Source organism: Tamandua tetradactyla, chromosome 3, assembly GCF_023851605.1.
Source record: "Tamandua tetradactyla isolate mTamTet1 chromosome 3, mTamTet1.pri, whole genome shotgun sequence".
Lineage (NCBI taxonomy): Eukaryota > Metazoa > Chordata > Mammalia > Pilosa > Myrmecophagidae > Tamandua > Tamandua tetradactyla.
In genome coordinates, this window is record NC_135329.1 from 13,325,704 (window position 1) to 13,348,322 (window position 22,619).

At 41.8% G+C, this 22,619-nt stretch overlaps 1 protein-coding gene across 1 annotated transcript in view; it reads right to left on the reverse strand.

Moving 5' to 3' along the window:
• Positions 1–3,064: 3,064 nt before the first annotated feature.
• The window catches only part of ALK (ALK receptor tyrosine kinase), a 219,793-nt gene continuing 200,238 nt past the window's right edge, over positions 3,065–22,619 (reverse strand). The window contains exons 23-26 of the mRNA XM_077151697.1: positions 21,819–21,920; positions 6,685–6,819; positions 5,931–6,021; positions 3,065–3,745 (exon numbers count right to left, since the gene is read on the reverse strand). Of these exons, the coding sequence (XP_077007812.1) occupies positions 3,065–3,745; positions 5,931–6,021; positions 6,685–6,819; positions 21,819–21,920 (1,009 nt within the window). The remainder of the gene's footprint in view (positions 3,746–5,930; positions 6,022–6,684; positions 6,820–21,818; positions 21,921–22,619) is intronic.

Consider the following 22,619-nt stretch of genomic DNA (forward strand, 5'->3'; position numbering starts at 1 on the left):
TTTCGAGGTACTATATGGAAAGTTAAAAAATTAATGAACGATTCAAATGCATTAGATACTTTTATTCTGTGGAACTTATTTTTAAGCCTTAGAACCTAGTTTTAAGCGCCATAGTTTTTATATCCTTCTTTTGAGCTGAAGAGGTCTTGGGCCTAGTTGACTTCTTGCTACTGTCATTTAAAAATCAGCAGATTAGGTTAAAACATCCACAAATAGAAGATTTAAGAGGGCCAGGCATGGGTAGACATAGAACTACCACTGAGCTTTGGTGGCAGAGAGGGTGGCAGATCTAGGGAATGCATAGATATACCCTTTTACCATTCTCCCCACACCCAACCCCAACTTATCTGACAATTTAAAAGGTTTAAGAGGGAGCGCTTGAGCGGACACACATTCTGTAATCTCCCTGCGGGGAAAGTGAAGTGTTACCCTCATTTTGTAAGTGAAAGCTGTAGACACGTCAGATCCCACAGAGGCAGTACTAAGAGCCTAACTGGTGCCATATATTAGCAAACTGTCCATCCCTCACACATACCAATTTTCTAATAGAATGGTTTGAGAACACTTGAGGACCTCTTTTCTAGACATGGGATATCAATAATTATAATAGATTATGATTTCATTACTGTGGCTTCTGCAAACTTTCACAGTGCCTGTTCACGCTACGGGTTGTTAAAAGATACTCAAGTCCACAGTATTTACAGGAAAAGCTGCAGTTGTCTGGCTGAAGGGAGGCTCGAGAGGACAGTGTGGCCACACCTAGGGGTTACCCTAAGGTAAAGGAAACATCTTGAGGTCATTGCATCTCCATGTGGAGTTGTTTATTCACTTATCCACATACACAGGTGTTTAAGACTTGACTATCATTTACATGAAAATTGATACCAATAAAGACAATTAGGATAAATCAGCAAATCTCCATGGTAGTAAGGCACAACCTGAAAATGTAATGGATTTATAGTTTTTAAGACTAGAAAGGGATAGGTGGTTTTTTTTTTTTTCTCTTTGCCATTAATAACAGTAAAGAGTTGGCTAACCATGTAGCACTCTCCCTGTTTCATTGGTTAATGTTGTGACAAATAGAAGACCAATTTGCTTTTCTCAGTTTTTGACAGCTTCTCTGTCATTATCCCTTAGGAGAGTGTTTCTCAAAGTATAATTCTTGCTGTCCTTCAGGTAGTTTGTGACTCAGATTAATGTTTATATAATTACAGTTTTTTTTTAAGAAGCTGTGGCATGAACCAAAACTTCCCTGGTAAAGTTATTTGGAAGTGAGTTCACTGATGTTTCATCTTCATATGTATTTGATGAAGATATTTTTGGCAGTTAAGCAGATAAAGAAAAGTTGTCTCCAGGGTGTGAATGTCTCAACAGATGTCACACAAGGAGCAATTCCGGGGAAGGGGCCTGCATTAAAGGGAAATGAGCAGTTGTCCGGTATTGGCTTGGGACATCATGGCTTTCCCACATCCAAAGTGATGCTTTTGATTTAGGTAAAATTTTGACTTATTCAAACCTAGAAGATGGTGATGGTGGTGGCGGGGAAGGTGTATATATATACATATACATATACACACATACATACACAGAACAGGGAATCAAATCCTTTTGCTTGGGAATGTCACAGTAAGGAATACAAAATGCTTTCCTCCTAAAGTGATTCTTTGGCACAGCTACTACCAGGAAAGAAAATGGGCGTGGGAATGGAGGGAAAGCAAGAAAAAAGAATGAAATGAAAACTCATTGATAATAAATAGAGATGCATTATTGAATTAGAACATTTGTAAAATTTAACAGATTCCCAAGTCAGTTTCATAGAAGGAAGTTTCATCTGTGAAAACCAAGTTCAGAACTTCCACTGCTACATGCTGATGTCAACCCCAACACTGCAAGTGCTTAAATCCTTTACTTGTTGCCGTGCAGGGGAAAAATTCTGCTTCGATTTGCACGTGATAGCAACACAATTTATACTCTGATTTCAGCCAGTATGCGTCCCCGCACATACTAGGAGCACAAGAATAAGGAGAAGGAAACCCAGGCAAACACTGGAAGGAGAGACGCCACATTAGAAGCCCTTCTTTGGGTCACTGGCGAGCCTTCTACTCCAATGACGGGTCTATCGCTGCAAGAGGGAACACTTAATTTGGTAGGTTTCATAACTGAAACTGTTAAAAGCTTTTGGCCTAAAACATATCGACACGCCCATCAGTGGATATGTTTTTAAATTTCTACGTATTACTGTTGCTTAAAATTTTGTGTCCAAACCATTAAGATTTGTTTTAATTAATGGAGACGCTTCAAGTAAGTAAGTACTTCATAATTTAAATCTTAAGTTTTCAATCAGTAGGAAACCTCACACTCTGGTTCCCACTTTTAGTAGGAGGCTGTTCTTAAGGCATGAGGTATAATAACTGGATGTTTGAATTTCTGGATGTACTGGCACTTCATACTCAAAGCTCTCTGAATGGCTGCATCTCATTTTTGGATGGATAGCTACACTTTTTCTCTATACCACCCGAACTCTTCACCATGGTGTTACAACCTTCACGTGAATCAGCAGAATTGAAAGCATCAAAGTGAAGTTTCGGTTAGTCGTCTTACGATTTGTCTTTTCCAAATAAATAAAATCCTTCCCCATGCGGAATCAGTACAGTGAACTCTTTTATTTCTGTCCTCTCTCCCCTCCAAGGGTCCACGTCCACGCCAACAAGGTAGGGAAATGTCTATGACTCCAACTAACACATACACGGCGGCTAATTCCGACTACACGAAGCAGAGCACACACGTTTTAAGGGAAGGCAGAAGGAGGAAGTGTACAAGCATGCATAACAACCTCGGGCGGCCAGGACCGGCCCGGGGGTTTGTCGCTCATTTGTATGAGAATTTCTCCTTTGGAAAGAAGAGAAGGAACCCATGCTCAAAACGTTTCTAAAGCATTTTTGAAAGTACGGTTTTTTGTTTTGTTTTTAATGTGGCACTTCAAAACAAAAGTTGGCACAAAATGAAGAGTGACATTTGGCGTCCGGTGGGCGGGGGCACCGCCTCCCCACGCGCTCCGCGGGGCTCAGGGCCCAGGCTGGCTCCCGCGCTTCTTCTTTTTCCGCGCGGCCTCGTCGCAAAGCCGTGGCCCGGGGGCGGCGGGGGCGTCCAGGGGTAAGCCCTGCTGCTGGTAGCCGTAGTTGACGTTTCCGCACGGGAAGTGGCGCAGCCTGAACAGGGGCACCCCCTTCACGGTGGCAGTCAGCGACGACGGTTCTAGGAGCACAGAGGCCCCCGGGAGCCGGGCGGGCGCCGCGCTGCCCGGCGCAGTCCAGCCTCCCTCGCGCCCCGCGTCTCCCCGCGCGCGCAGCTCCCTCTTGGCCGGAGCGCTGCTCTTTGGGGCGGGTTTCTCGGTAAACCACGAGCCGTACGTCGGGTTCCATAAGCTGGTGGGTTTGTTTCTGGACGCCTGCGCCTTGTGCGGCTCGGACGGGGGGTGGCACTGGGAGAAAGCCATGTTGACGTGGCCGCCCTCGGCGCGCACCGAGACCTCGGGGGCCGGGGCTGGGCGCGCGGCGGCGGGGGTGGCGGGGGGCGGCGGCGGGGGCGCGGCGCACGCGCTCTCCTCCTCCCGCGGGGCCGGCGGCGCGGGGACCAGGAGGGGAGGCATCGCCTGGGGGTCGGCGGGCCGCGCGGGCACCTTCTCCTCCTCCTCCATCAGGGGGCCGTACTCCACCGGCAGAGCGCTGTGGACGACGTCCGGATCCTAGCGGGGGAGAGACGAATTGGATAAAACTCTGAAGCGCAGATAAAATGTGTTTGGATCCGGAAGGTAACATGCAGGTAGTCGGGCCAAATTTATTGTACAGGTGAGGAAGCCGATGTCTACTGAGAGGACACCCGTTTCTAGGCACTGGGGGTGAGGGATGAATGTAAAACCAGCCTTATCCTTGCAGAGTGCAGAGGACAAGGGAACCGTGTGCTGGGGGGTGGGGGGCCCGGCCGCAGAGGGGGTCAGGGAAGGCCTGGCAGAGGAGGTGATCCTTTGACCAAATCGAACATGAACAGCTTTTTTTTTGGTTTTGTTTTTAGTTTTTGCTTTTTATGATTTCGTTTCCACTAAATTCATCCCGACTGAAATGAAAAAATGTATGTTTGGTTTCAAGTGAGTGGGGGGCGGGGAGGAGATGGGGAGAGAGACACACACACCATGCCCGTTTACGGGCTTTAGTTGTTTGTTGCCCCCCCCACCCCCTCCAGCCACCTCCCAATTTTCATCATATTTGGGTTACGTCTGATTATTATTACATCATTGCATGGACACATAGCACAATACAGCAGCATTTTAAACTTGTTTAGATGTGAGGAACCCTTTGAAATACTATGAATGAAAACAATTTTTTGCTAGATCATTTTTACAGTAATAGGTTGTAATGAAAAACAGAAACAATCATAAGAGGTTTAAGGAAATTTTGTGGAAGAAAACTTAAATTGGGAGACCTCCATTCCTTGAGTTTAACAGAAAGACACACTATTCACCAATAATACATGGAGGGTAAAAGGTTACTACTTTCTGATTTTCTTTATTTTAATTCTTTAGACCCTTCCTTTTTTGTTATTAATTTCCATAGTGAGTCATTTAAAATATGCTTGAATAAAACCACCTGCTTTTAACAGGGATGGTAAATACTTTGGAGAAAAATCACTCTAAAGTATATACATTTAAGCGGGAGTATTCCATTACTACAATATAACAACCTAGAATGTCACTGAACATAAAGTTCTCTGAAAGAACCCCAAATAACTTGATAAATGAACTCCTTCTAGATAAATGCCAATTCACTTACCTTGGGGCTGAAAGCACTAGTGAGGATGGAATAGTGAGGCTAGGAAACTACTTTAGTTTGAAATGTATACGTCTTGTTGAAATTAAGATGGGGGAATTTAGAGAGGTAGTGATTTATCTCTTCTAAAACATTCCCCAGAATGAAATATCTGGCAGATCAAGAGCCAAATGAGACAGATTCCATGAAGCGGGGGGGTATCTGAAGGAGCAAAGACCCTGATTGGGCTGTGGGTGATGGAGGTGGACGGGTCAGCCTTGAGCTGGGGGGGGGGGGGGGGGGAAGGGGACACACCACCCCCACTGACCCGGGAGGAAGAGGCTGGGAGTGGGTGCAGATGCAAGAGCATTTCAGAGACCAGAAGGAGGTCGCAGGATTCTCACTAGCTAGCCTCTACTTCCTTGATGAGGTAGGAGGCCTAGTGGTCTCCTGAAAATGAGGGGGAAAAGCAAAAATTTATAGTCATTAGAGAAGGAAATGGGAGAGTGATCTGCATAGGGACCAGCCAGATTGCTACAAAACCGTGTGGCTTGGGCAAACTAAGCTTCAACTCCTCATCTGAAAAATGGGGATATCATACCTCAAAGAGGACAAAATGAGATTATGCACATGAAAAGCAATTTGTGTCCCATAAATGTGTTGCAACTGCTATTAATAGGTCCATTTTTCCAGATTACCTCGAACTTTCCCTCAATCTCTGTAACATAAATTATCAACTGTATACTATTATTTAACGTGCTCTCTCTCCAGCCAGCTGTAAACGGAGAGCAGGTGTGTTTTGTATCTCTCTGAAGCTCCCATTTTGTCTAGTAAAACATAAGGACCCAGTAGGAGTTTAGTTAACACTATATCTGAATTGATTCTCACTCCAATATTATGGAGTGTCGGTGCTGTGTCACCTGCTGGCGAAGAAAGTGGCAGCTACCAGTATTTATTTTACAGACTGAGATACTAAGCATTTCACTTTATAGCTAATTAACACCCATTCTCATGATCATAAGTCTTACCTAACTGGTTTAACTTTTATTTCGTATTTTGGTATTTATCATCAGTTAGACTTTTCCATATAGAGCAAATGCTGCTGGCCAAGAGGAAAGATATGTATACCTGGGTGCAGTATTCAATCCTCTCTAAAATTATGGCAAAGTTGGGCCTGTCTTCCGGTTGATGTTGCCAGCACTGAGTCATTATCCGGTACCTAAAAGAATAGATACGTGCATTAAAATCAAGATGAACATGGGTATGAAAAATACATCCCTCCCCCACCTCCAACTCTTTTTCTAAATGGGACCAGGTGGCACCGCATCTAGGGCCTCCGCACCTGGCAGGTGCTGCGCTCTGTTGATGGGTCAAAGACTAATGGCCAGGTGTTAGGTATTCGAGTACCCAACTCATTAACACAGATGTCCTGGGGATTAGAGCACTAGGACGCCTCTCGTTCCTTTCTGGAACGAAAGCCACTTCTGGGGCAGAATGTTCTAATTGTACTTCCCATCTGCCTTGCTTGTGGTGAGAAGGCGGGAATGTCAGCACAGGCGGAGACCCAAGGAGTGGCAATATTTAAAGGAGACTCGGGCATAAGGTCTGTGGCGTACAGGACCGAGTCTGGGACCCGGGCCCCTAGGAGTGGCGGCTTGGGGAGGGGCCACCCTTTCTGGGGACACTCCAGCAGCTGGCGGGTAAACCCATCTTATTAAAGTCCCGGGAATCCATAGTCCCCTCTTGGGGAATGCTAAATGAGACTTGCCATCTAGCTGCCCCTGCATTCTAAAATGAAGCAGCATATGTGGCTGTCGATTTTTTATTTTTAAAGAAAAGCTGTGCTTCGCGACCAGTAGAAATGTTCCTAAGAGAGACCTACACAGGCCCAGGGCAGTTCTTGGGTGGGTCCATCCGGCCTCCACTGGTGACGAACTCCAGGACCTCCTGGTTGCTCTTGCTGGGGTACGGCATGTATCCGAGGGAGAAGATCTCCCACAGCAGCACTCCAAAGGACCTGGCGCGGGGCGGGAGAGGACACGGAGATGGACGTCAAGGTGTGGATACTGGATGTACACGCCCGTGTGCCTGCACACGTGCACACCCAAAGAGAGGGTTTAAAATTTTAGTGTTCTTTTCATTCTACGTATTTCCACAATAGAGGGCTTTAAAAATACAGAAACGCTAGAAGAATGAGACAGTACCACGCCGTGCTCCGTGAAGCACAACTGCTCACATGTCACCTTTTGTTCCCCGTCTTCTAAGGAACACCAAGTGGCGTCACCTTGGTGAAATTCCAAAGACTCTTATGAGGAGGATTAGACAAAGATATTTTCCATGTTTTTCAAGAGTGAAGGCTAAGGCAGGTAACTTAAGATGTGTGAGAATACTTGATTCGACCTCTTGATTACACTACTTAAAAACTGCCTGGCACATACAGCGCCCTACAGATGGCACATATGTTGTTCCTCTCGGTTTGGTGACCTTCCTGCCCTCCAAGAAGCACATCTTGTGTGCTGTGTATTACAGCTATATATTTAATGCTGGTATAGATAGATAGGTAGGTAGGTAGGTAGATGGATGGATGGATGGATGGATGGATGGATGATAATCATAGTTACGTGTTGAGGGAAATAGTATACAGACTGCAAATGGATATTCTTGGTTTTGAGTTCAAGGAAGCAAGAAGTAGTGTTGATCACAGAACTTTGATAATTTCAGGAAAGTAGGATTTTCAAATTTAGCAAATACAGGGTACCCAGTTAAATTTGAATTTCATATAAAACAGCAATTTTTTTTTAGATAAATATGTCTCACATATTTCAACTATTTCTTGTAGATCTGAAATTCAGCATAAACTGGCCACTTTTGATTTTATCTGCCAATCCTATGGTAATTATGTATGCCATGCGGTTCTTTATTTACCTATAAGACTGTCCTAAAGAGGAGCGACAAGGCCCAAAGCTTTGCATCAAAGCATACAAGTTAAATAAAAGTAAATATTTAAAAAAACTCCATTCTGTTTCTCTCACTACTGGACTTGTTCTGTATAAAATTATAGAAACAGCAAAAATGGATGAAAGGGTTTTTAAACCAATTGTGCTAACTGTTGTTTTCACATGGGCAAGCACCCAGAATCGAACCTGGGTCTCCGGCATGGCAGATGAGACAGTCAGGAACTCGGCTACTGAGCCACCGTCGTACCATTACCAGTGTTTTTAAGCTAAATTTTATTTTGTTTTATTCATAAACTGGAGGTAGTAGATTGCCTCCAGGTGTGGCAGATAGAGGGTATTCTCTCAGAAAAAATGGGAGCCTAAAGTTACTGTATTATATGCAGATGTCCATCAGCTGATGCCACTCTTTTTTAAAATATATTTTTAATGAATTTATATTGAGATATATTCATATAGCATATAATCCATCTAAAGTATATAATCAGGGCGGGCCACAGTGGCTCAGCAGGTAAGAGTGCTTGCCTGCCATGCCCGAGGACCAGGGTTCGATTCCTGGTGCCTGCCCATGTAAAAGAAGAAAAAAGAAAAAAAGAGTAAAGTATATAATCAGTGGCTCATAGTATCATCATATAATTGTGCATTAATCACCACAATCAAGTTTAGAACATTCTCATTACTCAAAATAAATAAATAAATAAACACCCCAAATATCCAATGCCTCTTATCCCCACTATTATTTATTTATTTTTGTCTTTATTTTATTATTCATCTGCCCATACACTGGATAAAGGGAGCATCAGTAACACTGTTTCACAATCACGTGGTCACACCCGAAACTATACAGTTGTACAACCATCAAGAATCAAGGCTGCTGGAACACAGTTCAACAGTATCAGGTTGAAACTCCAGCCACTCCACTACACATAAACTAAAAAGGGATATCTATATAAAGCATAAGAATAACCTCCAAGATAGCCTCTCAGCTCTGTTGAAATTTCTCAGCCACTGAAACTTTATTGTATCTCATTTCTCCCTTCCTCCTTTTGGTCAAGAAGGCTTTCTCAATCCCTTGATGCCAGGTCCCACCTTATCCCAGGATTTCTGTCCCATCTTGCCAGGGAGATTTACACTCCTGGGAATCATATCCCGAGTAGGGGGGAGGGCAGTGAGTTCATCTTAGAGTTGGCTTAGAGACAGGACCCACATCAGAACAACAAAAGAGGGTCTCTGGGGGTGACTCTTAGGCATAATTATAAGTAGGCTGAGCTTCTCCTTTGTAGGAATAAGTTTCATAAGGGCAAGCCCCAAGGTAGAGGGCTTGGCTTATTAAATTGGGAGTCTCTAATACTTGAGAGAATACCAGGAATTTCCCAGGTGGGAAAGTTTAATATTTACACATTTTCCTCCAGTGTCTCAAGGGGACTTTGCAAATACTTTATTTTCTACCCTAAATACTCTGGGATGAATTGGAGTATTACACTAACTGGTACAGAATAAGATCTTATTCTCTATTCTAGGTTCCATGCAATTATGTTGTTTAAATAAACTGACCATATGGGTTAAATTAGATAGTGTGCCACAGAAAATACAAATTTTATACAAAATATACATCTCTTCCTTTGGTCTCACATGGAAATTGAAATTTTAAAATACAGTCAATATCATCCTTTACCCTATATTCTGATTTACCTTAATCCTGACCACATCTGTTTCATCCGTATCTCTAACTGAAGTCTTGATCTCTTTTTCACCTTCTTTAACAGTTGCTGTATGGAATAATGCCAACTTTCAGAGCTGCAGAACTCTGACTTTGAGTCTCAGGTGTCAAGCAGGTATCCAAAGTTCCAGAGAACTTCCAGGTTATACACAAATTGCTCAGCATCTCAGAATTTAGAAGGAACAAAACTCAGGAATGGATGCGACTGCTGTAAGCGCTTACAATCTGGGAACCTTTACAATAAGGCTTATTGAACATTCCATCCTCCTTAATGGTCAGTTGCCCAATCTCTGCCCATATTCTATCCCCTGATAACCTATGCTTTCAAATTCAGTTCTCAGAGTTTGTTCTCTATAGTTATTCCATATTAGTGAGGCCTTATAATTTTTCTATTTCTGGCTTATTCACTCAACATAATATCCTCAAGGTTCGTTCACCCAGTTTCATGCCTCACAACTTCATTCCTTCTTGAAGCCACTCAGTGTTCTATTGTATGTATACACCACAGTTTACCCTTCCATTCATCAGCTGATGTACCCATCCTTCCATTGCAAATCGTGAATAAGGCCACCATAAACACCAGTGTACAAAAGGCCACCCATGTCCCTGCTTTCAGTTCTTCCAAGTATATACCTAATAACAGGGTTGTAGGATCATATGGTAACCCTAAACTTAGCCTCCTGTGGAGTCATCACACTACCCTCCAGAGAGGCTGCATCACTCTCCTTCCCTACCAACAGTGAATACGTATCTATCTCTCTCCCTCCACATCTTCTCCAGCACGTGTATTTTTCTGTTTATTTTTTAAACAGTTTTATTCACACACCACAAATCTCTCCTAAGTAAACAATCAATGGATCTCAGTATAATCACATAGTTATACATTCACCACCACAATGTATATGAGAACATTTCCATTTCTCCCATAAAGAAGAGGAAAATGTTTAAAAGTAAGGAATAATAATAAAAAAAGAAACAATAACAACAACAAGAATCCCATACCCCTACCATATACCTCCTCTTATTGACCTTTAGCTTTGGTATATTGCCTTTGTTACAATTAGTGGAAGAATATTATGTTACTGTTAACTGTAGGCCCTAGCTTGCATTGATTGTGTTTTTTTCCATATACCATCCCATTCAACATCTTGCAATGGGGACATTCATTTGTTCTCTCTCATGTGAAAACTTTATGTTGTACATTTAATAACCATCACTGTCTCTCTAGGTTTTGCTAAGTTATACAGTCACAGTTTTTATCCTCTGTTTCCTTCTGGTGTTATATATACCCCTAGCTTTACTCTTTCAACCATTCTCACACTCTTCTCCAAACCTCTCTCTCCTGTCTTTTCCTATCTGCCTGTAGTGCTCCCTTTAGTATTTCTTTTACTCTTTTTTTATTTTTTACATGGGCAGGCACCGGGAATCGAACCCGGGTCCTCTGGCATGGCAGGCGAGCATGCTTGCCTGCTGAGCCACCGTGGCCCCCTTTAGTATTTCTTGTAGAGTAGTTCTCTTGTTCACAAACTCAGTGTGTCCGAAAATATTTAAAACTCTCCCTCACTTTTTTTTTTACCCAATATATATATTTAATTTTAACTTTTGTCCCTCCTATTATTTATTTATTTATAACCCATATGTTTTACTCATCTGTCCATACTGTAGATAGAAGGAGCATCAGACACAAGGTTTTCACAATCACACAGTCACATTACAAAAACTATATCATTATACATTCATCTTCAAGAAGCATGGCTACTGGAACACAGCTCTACAGTTTCAGGCACTTCCCTCTAGCCTCTCTAATACACCTTAAACTAAAAAGGGGATATCTGTATAATGCGTAAGAATAACCTCCCGGATAACCTCTCAACTCTGTTTGAAATCTCTCAGCCAATGACACTTTATTTTGTCTCATTTCTCTCTTCCCTCTTTCAGTTGAGAAGGTCTCGCAATTCCTGATGCTGAGTCCCAGCTCATTCTAGGATTTCTGTCCCAAGTTACCCGGGAGGTTAACACCCCTGGGAGTCATGTCCCACGTAGAGAGGGGGAGGGCAGTGAGTTTGTTTGCCATCTTGGCTGGAGAGAGAGGCCATATCTGAGCAACAAAAGAGGTTCTCTGGGGGTGACTCCTAGGCCTAATTTTAAGTAGGCTTAGCCTACCCTTTATGGGGATAAGTTTTATATGAACAAATCTCAAGATTGAGGGCTTGGCCTATTGACTTGGTTGTCCCCATGGGTTGCAAGAATATCAGGAATTCTCTAGATGGGGAAGTTGAATTTTCCTCCTTTCTCACCGTTCCCCCAAGGGGACTTTGCAAACACTTTTTTACTCACTGTTCTCCCTCACTTTTGAAGTACAGTTTTGCTGGATATAGAATTCTTGGTTGGCAATTTTTCTCTTTCAGTATCTTAAATATGTCATACCACTGCTTTCTTGCATCCATGGTTTCTGCTGAGAAACTGACACATAGTCTTATTGAGCGTCCCTTGTATGTGTTGGATCACTTTTCTCTTGCTACTTTCAGAATTCTCTTTTAGTCCTTGATGTCTGACAACCTGATAGTAAGTTTTCTTGGAGTAGGACTATTCAGATCTATTCTGTTTAGGATATGAAGCTGTACTTCTTGGATCTATAATTTTATGTCTTTCATAAGAATTGGGGAATTTTCAGTGATTATTTCCCCCACTATCCTTTCTGCCCCTTGTCCCTTCTCTTCTCCTTCTGGAACACCCATAACACATACATTTGTGTGCTTTATGTTGCCATTCTGTTCCCTAAGACCCTTTTCTTTTGTGTGTAACATTTCAGATGTCCAGTCCTCTAATTCACTGATCCTTTCTTCTGCCTCTTCAAATCTGCAGTTGTCTGTCTCCACTGTGTTTTTCATCTCTTGTGCCTTTCATTCCCATAAGTCTACCATTTATTTTTTCAAGCTTTCAAGGTCTTCTGTATGGTCACCCAGTGTATTCTTTATCTTGTTCATCTGTTTGCCATATTTTCCTTCAACTCATTGATTTGATTTTGAAGATTTGTTTGAACATCTTTAATGAGTTGTTTCAACTTCTGGATCTCATTTGAAGTGTATTCCTTTGACTGGGCCATATATTCGTGGTTCCTAGTATGACTCGATTTTTTTCCCTGTTGTTTAGGCATCTGGTTTCCTTGATTTGTTTATTCTGGAGGTCATTTACTCTCTTTTACCTAGGGTTTACTTGTTGGTTGGCTTTGTTCTTTGACATTCAATTCAACTTATTCTAGACTTCTAACATAACTTCTGTTTAACTGATCAGAAATTTTCAGCTCTTGTTTTTCTAGTTCTTGCCCTGCCTATATGGAAGTTTTTTTTTTTTTTTTTTTTTTTTAAAGACAGAGAGAAGGAAAGAAGGATAGAAGGAAGGAAGGAAGGAAGAAAGGGAAACATCTTTTAAACATTTTCTTGTTTTATTGTATTTTGTTTTTCCGTTTTTTGTTACATGGGCTGGGGCCGGGAATCGAACCGAGGTCCTCCGGCATAGCAGGCAAGCACTTTGCCCGCTGAGCCACCGCGGCCCGCCCTATATGGAAGTTTTTTGAGGTGGTTCTCCCCAGATATGATCGACCCCAATCAGATTTTCCCAGACAAGACAGGGCCAGGTCTCAGATAGAGGGTGTAAGCAGAATCAAATTTCCCTCAGGATGGGATCCAGCAGGTCTTTCCTGTAAAAATTCTTGATTCTGTGCTTTTCCTACCCTGCCCAGCCAGGTGGCACTCCTTAGCCCAAAGCTTCCCACTAGTGTTAAGTGGTGCAGTACCTTTAATTCTCAGAAGACCCTGTCCCTACCAGGGTCATGGCTGAGACAAGTGCTGAGGCAGAAAGTGGGTCTAGGCTGTTTCTGTTTTCTAGCTTCTGGAGTCTGAATTCTCTGAATGAGACCACTTGTGCAGGGTCCTACCTCTCCCTTTTTGGGGGGATAATTCCCTTTAGGGAATTATCTCCTTGACCTGACTAGTTATTCATCACTTAACTCTGCCTTTGCCTGGAGTAGTACTGACAATTGAAAATGCCTGGAGCTTTCTTTAATTGATGCTACAAAGTTAAAAGAAGAGGAAAAAGAAATCACTTTCAGAGGCAGTCCCCAGCTTCCTGGTTTACCAATCAGGGTACGGGGGTGTTACTTTTCTCTATGGACCCATTTTCTTGGGGGCACAGCCCTTTTCCATTATTGTGAGCTTGGCCAACTCTAAAAGCACCTCTTGCTCTTTTATTTGTCTGTTCTGCCTCCTCTCTGCAGGGTGAGACCTCTGGGTTCCTTTTTTGCTTGCCCTGGAGCAGTCCAAATTTGTTAATTAACTCTGTATTTGAGCTTGCTTGAGCTTTCCTTCCCTTGGTCTTAATAGAGACTGCTTCTTTTTCACACAGGCACATGACTTTGATATAGCCTTGCCATGCCTGTGGGGAGGGAGGGCACCACCTCCACAGTTTGGGAGACTTGACTTACAGTTCTGCACTGTTATCTAGGCTCTTCCACGCATTCCAGACTGGTGGATGGTGTGTCTGGTCACAGCAGTCCTCCAAACAGTTGAGTTGTTCCAAACAGTTTCTGGCTATTTACTAGCTGCCCTGGAGACTGCCCCTGTCTCTTGCAGTTCCTCTGTGAGCTTCAGACTCATGTATCAAGTGCTTACTCAACATCTCCACCTGCCTGCTTATAGGCAAAACAAAGTTAGTATGTCCAGGAAGATCTCTTTCTGCACCCAAGCCATGTCCTCTTCCATTCTTTCACAGCTCAGCGACACCATCATTCATCTTTTTGCTCAGTCCGCAGCATGGGAGCTGTCCTTGGTTCCACATTTTCCCACACTCATCCTTGAGCAAGCCCTGTTAACTCTACTTTCAAGGTATATCTTGAAATGGACCATTTTCCATTACTTTCATTGCTACCATGAAGCCAAGCCCCTCTCATTTCTCACCTAGAAATGTGCATTTTTTTCCTGACTAGTCCCTCTTTTCCACCTCTGCCCATTTTCAGTGACAGCCAGAGTAATCTTTTAGGAACAAAGATGATGTTACACTCCTGTTTACAGCCCTCTATCTCCATCTCCTTGTCCTTAGGATAGAATTGACATCCTTCACCTGGGTCCCCAGACCTTCCACTTTCTGTTCTTGCCTGCCTCTTCTGTCTCATCTGCACTTGCTCACACAGGTCCAGCCATTTGTTCAAACAATATAATCTTATTCCTTCCTCTGGTCCTATCCACTCAATTTTCTCTCTGCCTGAAAATCCTTTCTCTCAGATTTATACATGGTTCACTCTTTCTGTCATTCATGTGTTGAAGCACTGCCTTCTCCAAGGAGCCTTCCAGACCAAAAGATGGAAGGCTAAAATATATCCCTCCCCTAACCCCACTCTTTATCTCTTCTCTCTGCTTTTTCACTTTCATAGCATTTATTCATATCTGAAATTATGCTCTTTGTTTCTTTAAGTGTTTTAATTATGAAACAATTTAAATTTTTAGAAGTAAAGATACCCAGGGAGTAAATGGCTCATAAAATGCACCCCCCTAAAAAAGAGAGTAACATGGAATACACCTATGTATCTAGGTGTTAATATTTGGCCTTATTTGTGTCAGTTGTGCCTCTCTTTTTGAAGAAATAGAATACAGGTACAGATAAGCCCTACCCTTCATTACTTCTTGCTTCCCCCCTTCCCCTCTACTGAAGTTAGAATGTATCATTCCCATGTATGTTTTTGCATAATTTTACAATAGTTGAAAGCACAAATAATAAGAATCTAAACTATAATTTTGTATTGTAAATTATATTCTACTTTATATATCCTTTTTGCATTTTTTCCCACCAAACATTGGTTTTGAGATGTATCCATGTTAATGCATGTAGGTTTAGTGCATTCTTTTGTCATATTTTCCACAATTATGAATAAACCACACTTTATTTTTCCCATACTCCATTTGAGGAACAGTTAGGCTGTTTCTGCTTTTTCCCTATTATAAACAATGCTGCAAACAAACATCCTTTCCCAAGTCTGTCTGTGTCACACTCTGCCTAATGCAGACATATAGAAGTAGGACTGCTGAGTCATAAGGAATATATGTCTTCAGAACAGTCCAGTATTACTTAAAGTACTCTCTGTATGTGAATAGGTTGGGTCAGTAGTTCTCTAACTTTGTGCACATCAGAATCACCTGGAGGGCTTGTTAAACCCCAGATTTTTGGGCCCTGCTCTTAGAATTTCTGTTTCATTAGGTATGAGGTAAGGCCTGAACTTTTTAATAAGTTCCCAGATGATGCTGATGGAGCTGATCCACGGACCACACTTAGGTTAAACCAAATTTCAGGGGCTTAAACCAACCAAGGCTTCTGGCTCACATTATCGAACATGGGTCTGGAAAGGGACTCTGTTTATCATGGTTCCACTGTCTTAAGACATTATGTCAATGCAGGGCTTTCAGAATTTTGAGGACATTCCATTGTCTTGTGTTTTTTGCATTGCTTTTGAGAAATTCAATGCCAGTTGGATTCCATATCTTCTATCCTTGGCCAGTTTTACTATTAATTAATTAATTAATTAATTATATTTTTCTCCTTGGAAGCTTGCAGAATGTTTACTTTGTCACCATGGTTCTGAAATTCCATGATGTGCTCTTATGTGGCTCTTTATATCCATGGGGCTTGGTACTTTGTGGATGATTTCATTCTGAAAACTTATCTTCTTCCATTCTGGGAAATCTTGAATCATTTCTTTGTTAATTTTATTCTCTTCATTTCCCTTCATGTTCATTCTTTCTGGGGCTCCTACTTCTAAGCTAATTGGATTTATTGGTCTAATCCTCTTACTTTTCTTATCTTTTCTTTCCTATATCTGATCTCTTTAATATGGTTGCCTTATTTTCTAGAAGAGTTAATCTTCTAACCTTTATATTGGCTTTTATATTTCTATCATCATATTTTTAAAAAGACTTTGATTTTTACAGCAGTTTTAGATTTACAGAAAAATTGTGAGGATAGCACAGATAATTCCCATGTACCCCACAATCAGTTACCCCTAATTTTAGCATTTGTTAACATTTGTTACAATTCTTCTTCTTCTTCTTTTTTTTTTTTTTGCATGGGCAGGCACCAAGAATTGAACCCTAGTCTCTGGCATGGCAGGCGAGAACTCTGCCACTGCACCACCAGTACCCACCCTCAAATTCTTCATCTCACACATTTCTTTCTTAATATTCTTCATCTCTTTAGCCATATTTTTCTTTATCTCTTTGAATTAATTTAGGAGAGTTATTTAAACATCTTTGATTAGTTGTTACAAATTCTGTCTTTTATGAAGTTTTAATTTGTTCTTTTGACTGAGCCATATTATCCTGTTTCTTAGTATGGCTTGTAATTTTTTTCTGACATCTGGGCATCTGATTATCTTCATGATGTAACTCTGTTGATCAGTTTCTCCCTCTTGTCTAGGGTTTTATTATTGATTGGCTTTGTGTTAAGGCTCTTCTTTGATGCTTGATCCAACTTATTCTGGACCTTTTGCATAGACCAAGTTTAACTGAGCAGATTTTCTCATTTCTTCTTAATCTGATTTTTGCACTGGATATATGGTACAATTTTTAAGATTGAGCTTTTTGTGTAATTGTTTCACCTTCAGGAGAATGCTTCCTTTCCTCTCTGATCCTTCTCCAAGAGTCCTGTTCTGCTCTGTTTTTACTATTTTTTTTTATTTTGTGTGTGTGTGTGTGTGTGTGTGTGTGTGTGTGTGTGTGTGTGTGTGCGCGCGCACATGCAGGATTTTCTTCCCAGCTCCTGCAGTTAGTCTAAATCCTCTCCCTCACCCTTTTATTTTCCCTTTTCAGTTCTGGGACCCTCCTCTGTTGCAGCAGTTCAGTTCAACACTCTCTCCCCACCCCTTTTTTTCTGTGATGCATTTTTGCCTCTGTTTTCTTCCCTGTTAGGGGATTCTGCCCTGGGGGGTCAGGTGGAGTCAGTCCAAAAAGGTGGGTCAATCCAGAAAAATTAGTTTTATGTTTAGGTGGTCAAGCTTACTGTAGCTGGATTGAGTTAATGCACCACTTGGCAGCCACCATTCTACCCATGGACCTGAGTGCATTTAGCACCCCTAGCAGCTTTTGTTCCACCCTGGGTCTCTGTGGACTTGGGTCCTTGTGTCCTTGTGTCTGCATATGCTTGGGGTTCTAACTCACTGCTAAGTAGTTTCATAGTCTATCCCCACTGGGAGGGAGGAATTCAGGCTGCTGCCTCTGAGCAATTTCAAGCTGTGTGGGACTAAGTGAGGGTAGAGAAGAAGACTGGCAGGTCTGGGACAGAAATTTCCTACCTGATATTTTTCTCTTTCCTCAATTCAGTGATTGTGGAGTTCTTCTCCAGTCTCTATTTTTTTTTTGGCTGGAAAGAGAGGCCACATCTGAGCAACAAAAGAGGCTCTCTTGGGGGTGACTCTTAGGCCTAATTTTAAGTAGGCTTGACCTATCCTTTGTGGGGTTAAGTTTCATATGAACAAACCCCAAGACTGAGGGCTCAGCCTATAGCTTTGGTTAGCTTCACTGCTTGTAAGAATATCAAGAATTCAACTTGGGGAAGTTGAATTTTCCCCCGTTCTTGCCAGTTTCTATTATATTCTAGAGTTCTAGGCAAGTGGGATTTGTCCTTTTATTTTCTGAATCTTTGGGGAGGATTTTTCACAGGATGTCTTATATCACCATGTTGATGATATTATCTTCTTACCCTCATTTTTGAAAGACAGTCATGCTGGATGTAAAATACTTGTTTGGCAATTGTTTTCTTTTAGCACTTTAAATATTTTGTCCCACTGCCTTCTTGCCTCCATAGTTTTTGATGAGAAATTGACATAATCTTATCGGGACTACCTTGTATATAACACATTGATTTTCACTTGCAGCTTTTAGAACTCCTTGTCCCTGGAATTTGACAGGTTGTCTACTGTGTCTAGGTATGGTTCTCTCTGAGTCTTTCTTGTCTGAGATTTAATGGGTATCTTGAATGTGCATAATTATGTCTTTCCTTAAGTTTGGGAAGTTCCCTGCCATAATTTCTTTGAACATTCCTTCTGCTACTTTCTCCCTTTCATCTTCTGACATTCCAACAAAGCATATATTGGTAAACCTGATGGTGTCCTACAAGTCTCTTAGGCTCTGTTCACTTTTTATCCTTCTTTTTTGTCTCTGATCCTTATCCTGAATCATTTCAATTTTCTTGTCTTTGAGTTCACTGATTCTTTAGCTAGCTCCAATCTTCTGTTGAAACCTCCTAGGGAATTTTTTCTTTCAGTTACTGTGGTCTTGAATTCCAGTATTTCTGTTTGGTTCTTTTTAAAATTTCTATCTCTTTATGAAGATTCTCTTATTGTTCATACATTGTTTCCCTGATATCCTTTAGATCTTTCTCTTCGTTTTATCTCCTTGAGTATACTGAAGATCATTCTTTAAAATTTTTTTTAAAGAATTTATTTAAATTCTTTAAATGATATCTAACGACTATATATCTAATGACTAGTCTCCTTCATTCATTGTTTCTGGATTTTTATCTTGTTCCAATGGATGGAAAAGAAGAGGAAAAATTTCTGGCTTCTTTGTCTTGTAATTCTTGTAATATTTTGCTTCATATTGTATATTTTTACATTTTAAACTGTTAACTCTGGGTTTTAGTCCATAAGCTGTCTGTTTCTTGTTTGAATCCAGTTAGTGATAGGATAGTGATTTCCTCAAGTTTCAGAAGGTAGCAAAAACAAAGCAAGCAATGCAACAAACATCTTTTACAGTCTTTGCACATTGATTTTGCATTGGGTGGTGTTCTTCTTCAGAGTTTAGCACTCCTATCATGAAGATCAGCCTGTGGCAAGTGTGAAGTGCAAGGACCTCTCTATCTTTTCTGAGCCCTGGTCTTGTACTGAGCTTGTGTGGCTTGTGGCCTTAAGTATTTGCTTCTTTACACGATTTACAATGCTTCCTCCCTATGAAGTAGACTTTCTCCCCTTCATGAGTGCTCAATGGTATGACATAAAGCAGGTAATCCTGTGCCCTAGCTGCTTTGACTTTTATTTCTTACACTGCTAAAGCTGTCTGCAAGCTGCTTCTGCCTCCTGGGAAGGCAAGCCAGAGAGGAGCTTCTGGTTTAGTATTTCAGGCTGCCACCCACTAGATTGCCACCTATATACAGGCAATGCAGTATGCACATAGGGTTTACTCTCCTCCCTCAGTAACAGGGACAGGGACCCAAAATAGGAGCACAGGCTGACTCCATGTTGTGTCACAGAGGGGTAGGGGAAGGGCCATCAAGGGCACTACAGTCTTCTAACATTTTTAAAGCTGTGTTTTCTTGATTTGGCACCTGCCCTGTTAATGCAACCCTTAAATGTTTTCTGGAGTTCTGAGGAAGATGGCTCTGACAGTTTTTACTAGTTGTTCAGGGTATGAACACCTTAGAGCAGAGGCCTTCTTGGTGTCCTGCCTTCTTGGTTGAGTGCGCTGTACTGGTCCCCAGCTTTTCTGTCACGTAGAATGCACATAATAACTTCTCCTTTCTGCTCCAGGTTCCATTAAGTTCCAGCTGCTTCCTGTGTCTTTCTCACTCTAGGACTGAATGCTACTCTGCTTATAAAAGACTCCAATAATCCAGATTAAAGCCCAACCGGATACTGTTTTGCCACATCTTAACTGAAGTAACGTCTTCAAGAGATACTATTTATAATTGGTCCATACCCACAAGAAAGTGGACTAAGAACAAGAACATGTGCCAACTGGAGTTCACAATCCAACCCATTACAAATGGGTGAGCATTTAAAAACTATCCCTGCTTAGAGTAGAGTTCCCATTCTTGATGATACCGAATGTCTCCAAGACAGAAAAACCTTAGTTCAGTCTCTTCAGTGAGGAAACCCCAGGTCCTATGCTGATGGTGGGAATGGACAGTTACCAAGCTTTAGGGAGGGTAAGTACTGGCCAGAGGGTCTAGTTTCTTAGATTTTTAACTGAGTTTCCTGTTTGCTATGGCCTTACTTTCATAGGTACTTGTACCTTCCATTCCTGGGCATTTCTGGGGCTGTAAGGCAGAGTGAATTAGCCCACATCTGGACTTCAGCTGTTAGTTTGATATCAGTCATCTGGCCTCCTAAGTAAGGTACCAATAGTCCATAAATTTTCCCGTTTCTGAAATTTTGTCATTGTTTTTATCTTTGACCTTCTGATTTTTTTATGCAATCAAAAAGGCTCTTTTTACTATTGTATATCTGTGATGCATTTTTGGAGGGAGCATAGGTTCAATCTTTCACTTAAAAATTCAAGACCAGAAGTAAATTTTTAAATTTTGGAATTTTGTTAATGATTTCTAACTTTATTCAGGTATTACAGATAATTGTTTGTATACTTATTATTATTTTTTATATGTGCTCTTGTGGCCTGTGGGGCCCAGGGGTCAGGTTTCTACTTGAATGAATGGCCTCCATGTAAGTCCACTGCTCCGGCCTTATGGGAAGGCAGTGTTATTTTTTACTTGTTTATTGTCTGTCCCCCTGAATTTAATGTAAGTTTCCCAGTGGCAGAGACTTTGTCTTATTCAGGGCTGAATCCTTAACACCCAGAACCCTGCCTTACATATAGTAAGTGCCCAACCTTGCTTGACATATGCCCAATGTTGGTTGAATAAAACTATGCATGGGCGAGTTGTTAGAAAATAGCCTGGGAGATGGTCTTTCTATGGACTGCACTTGTAGCTCTCTAGGTCCCTAGCATCTCCCTTCTCTGTCCCTGTAGAGTCAGCTCTGCCAGGCTGTCTGACCCTGCCCTTACCACTTTGGGTCAGTCATTTCACCTCCTCCCTCCTCACTGCCTCCTCATGTTTACCTCTCTTCTATCAGCACTGTTGATTTCAGGGTCTTGAATAACTGATATGTAGACTCTCCACATCAGGTGAAGTGCTCTGAGTCACTCTGCTCCAAATGGCGCTGTTTGTGTACTGTACAGTCTGAGACCTTTCTTACAGACAGTGGTTCTCAGCATACGGTCCCTGGGCCAGCAGTGTCAGCATCACTTGGGGTCTTGTTAGAAATGCAGACTCTCAGCCTGACCCCAAACCTTCTGAATCAGAAACTCTGGTTGAGGGAGCTCCATTATTTGTGTTTTAACAACCCCTCCCAGTGACTCTGATATGCACCACAGTTTGAGAGCCACTGTTGTATATTGGTTCTTTTCTCCCCCTTCCCATTCTCCAGTAACACACAGCTCCCCTGACGAGTGTGGAATCATTTGGGCCAAGATTACTACTTAAGGCTGGCAGTGATACCTGGAGGAAGGTATCAGGAAGACTCACCATGTATCTGTTTTAGAAGTGAATATTCCTTCCATGAAGGCCTCCGGGGGCATCCATTTAACTGGCAGCATTGCACATCCTCCCTTTCGGTAGTAACTGGCTCTGTGGGCAAGAAGAGGAAAACCAAACTTTGTTCCAGAGATGGCACTGAGCAGAAGACCTGCCAGGCAACTTGAGAAAGTGATGATGATGTAGTCTACTCATTAAAGGACTGAAATGAACGAGGTGTTATTGGAGTTCAGGAGGTGGGCAGGGGAACACAGATCATTCAGTTAAGGTTGTTGGTATCATGTAATAGGAAACAAAATAGCCCAAAAAAGGCATGAAAGAAAAGATCTATGCAATGAATAAAATACTCACTAGCAGATGTTAGATTTCCCTGTTGGGTTTTATTATAACTAACATTATTCCCACCTTCTAAGTACAACCTGTTCCTGATAATCCACAGTAATGGTAGATTCAAACTAGGAGCATGGAGACAGGGCTTGGGTCTAGTTTTGGGGTTCTCCATGCACTCTACAGTGTCTTGGTCAATATAGGTACTCAACAAATAATCAGTTGTATCAATGACATCACTGATAAAAACTATTAAATTGACTCATCTACATTTTTAGCCAACTCCATGCCTAGCCCTGAGTTTCCCTATCTGGGTATATTCTAGGAGGCAGCTTCAGCCAGCTGCCTACATTAATTAATGGCTTCAATAAACATGTATTGAGTATTTAGTATATATCAGATACTTTCCTATATGCTCAGCACATAAATAAGTCATAGTCTCTCCATTCTAAGGATACCATTTAG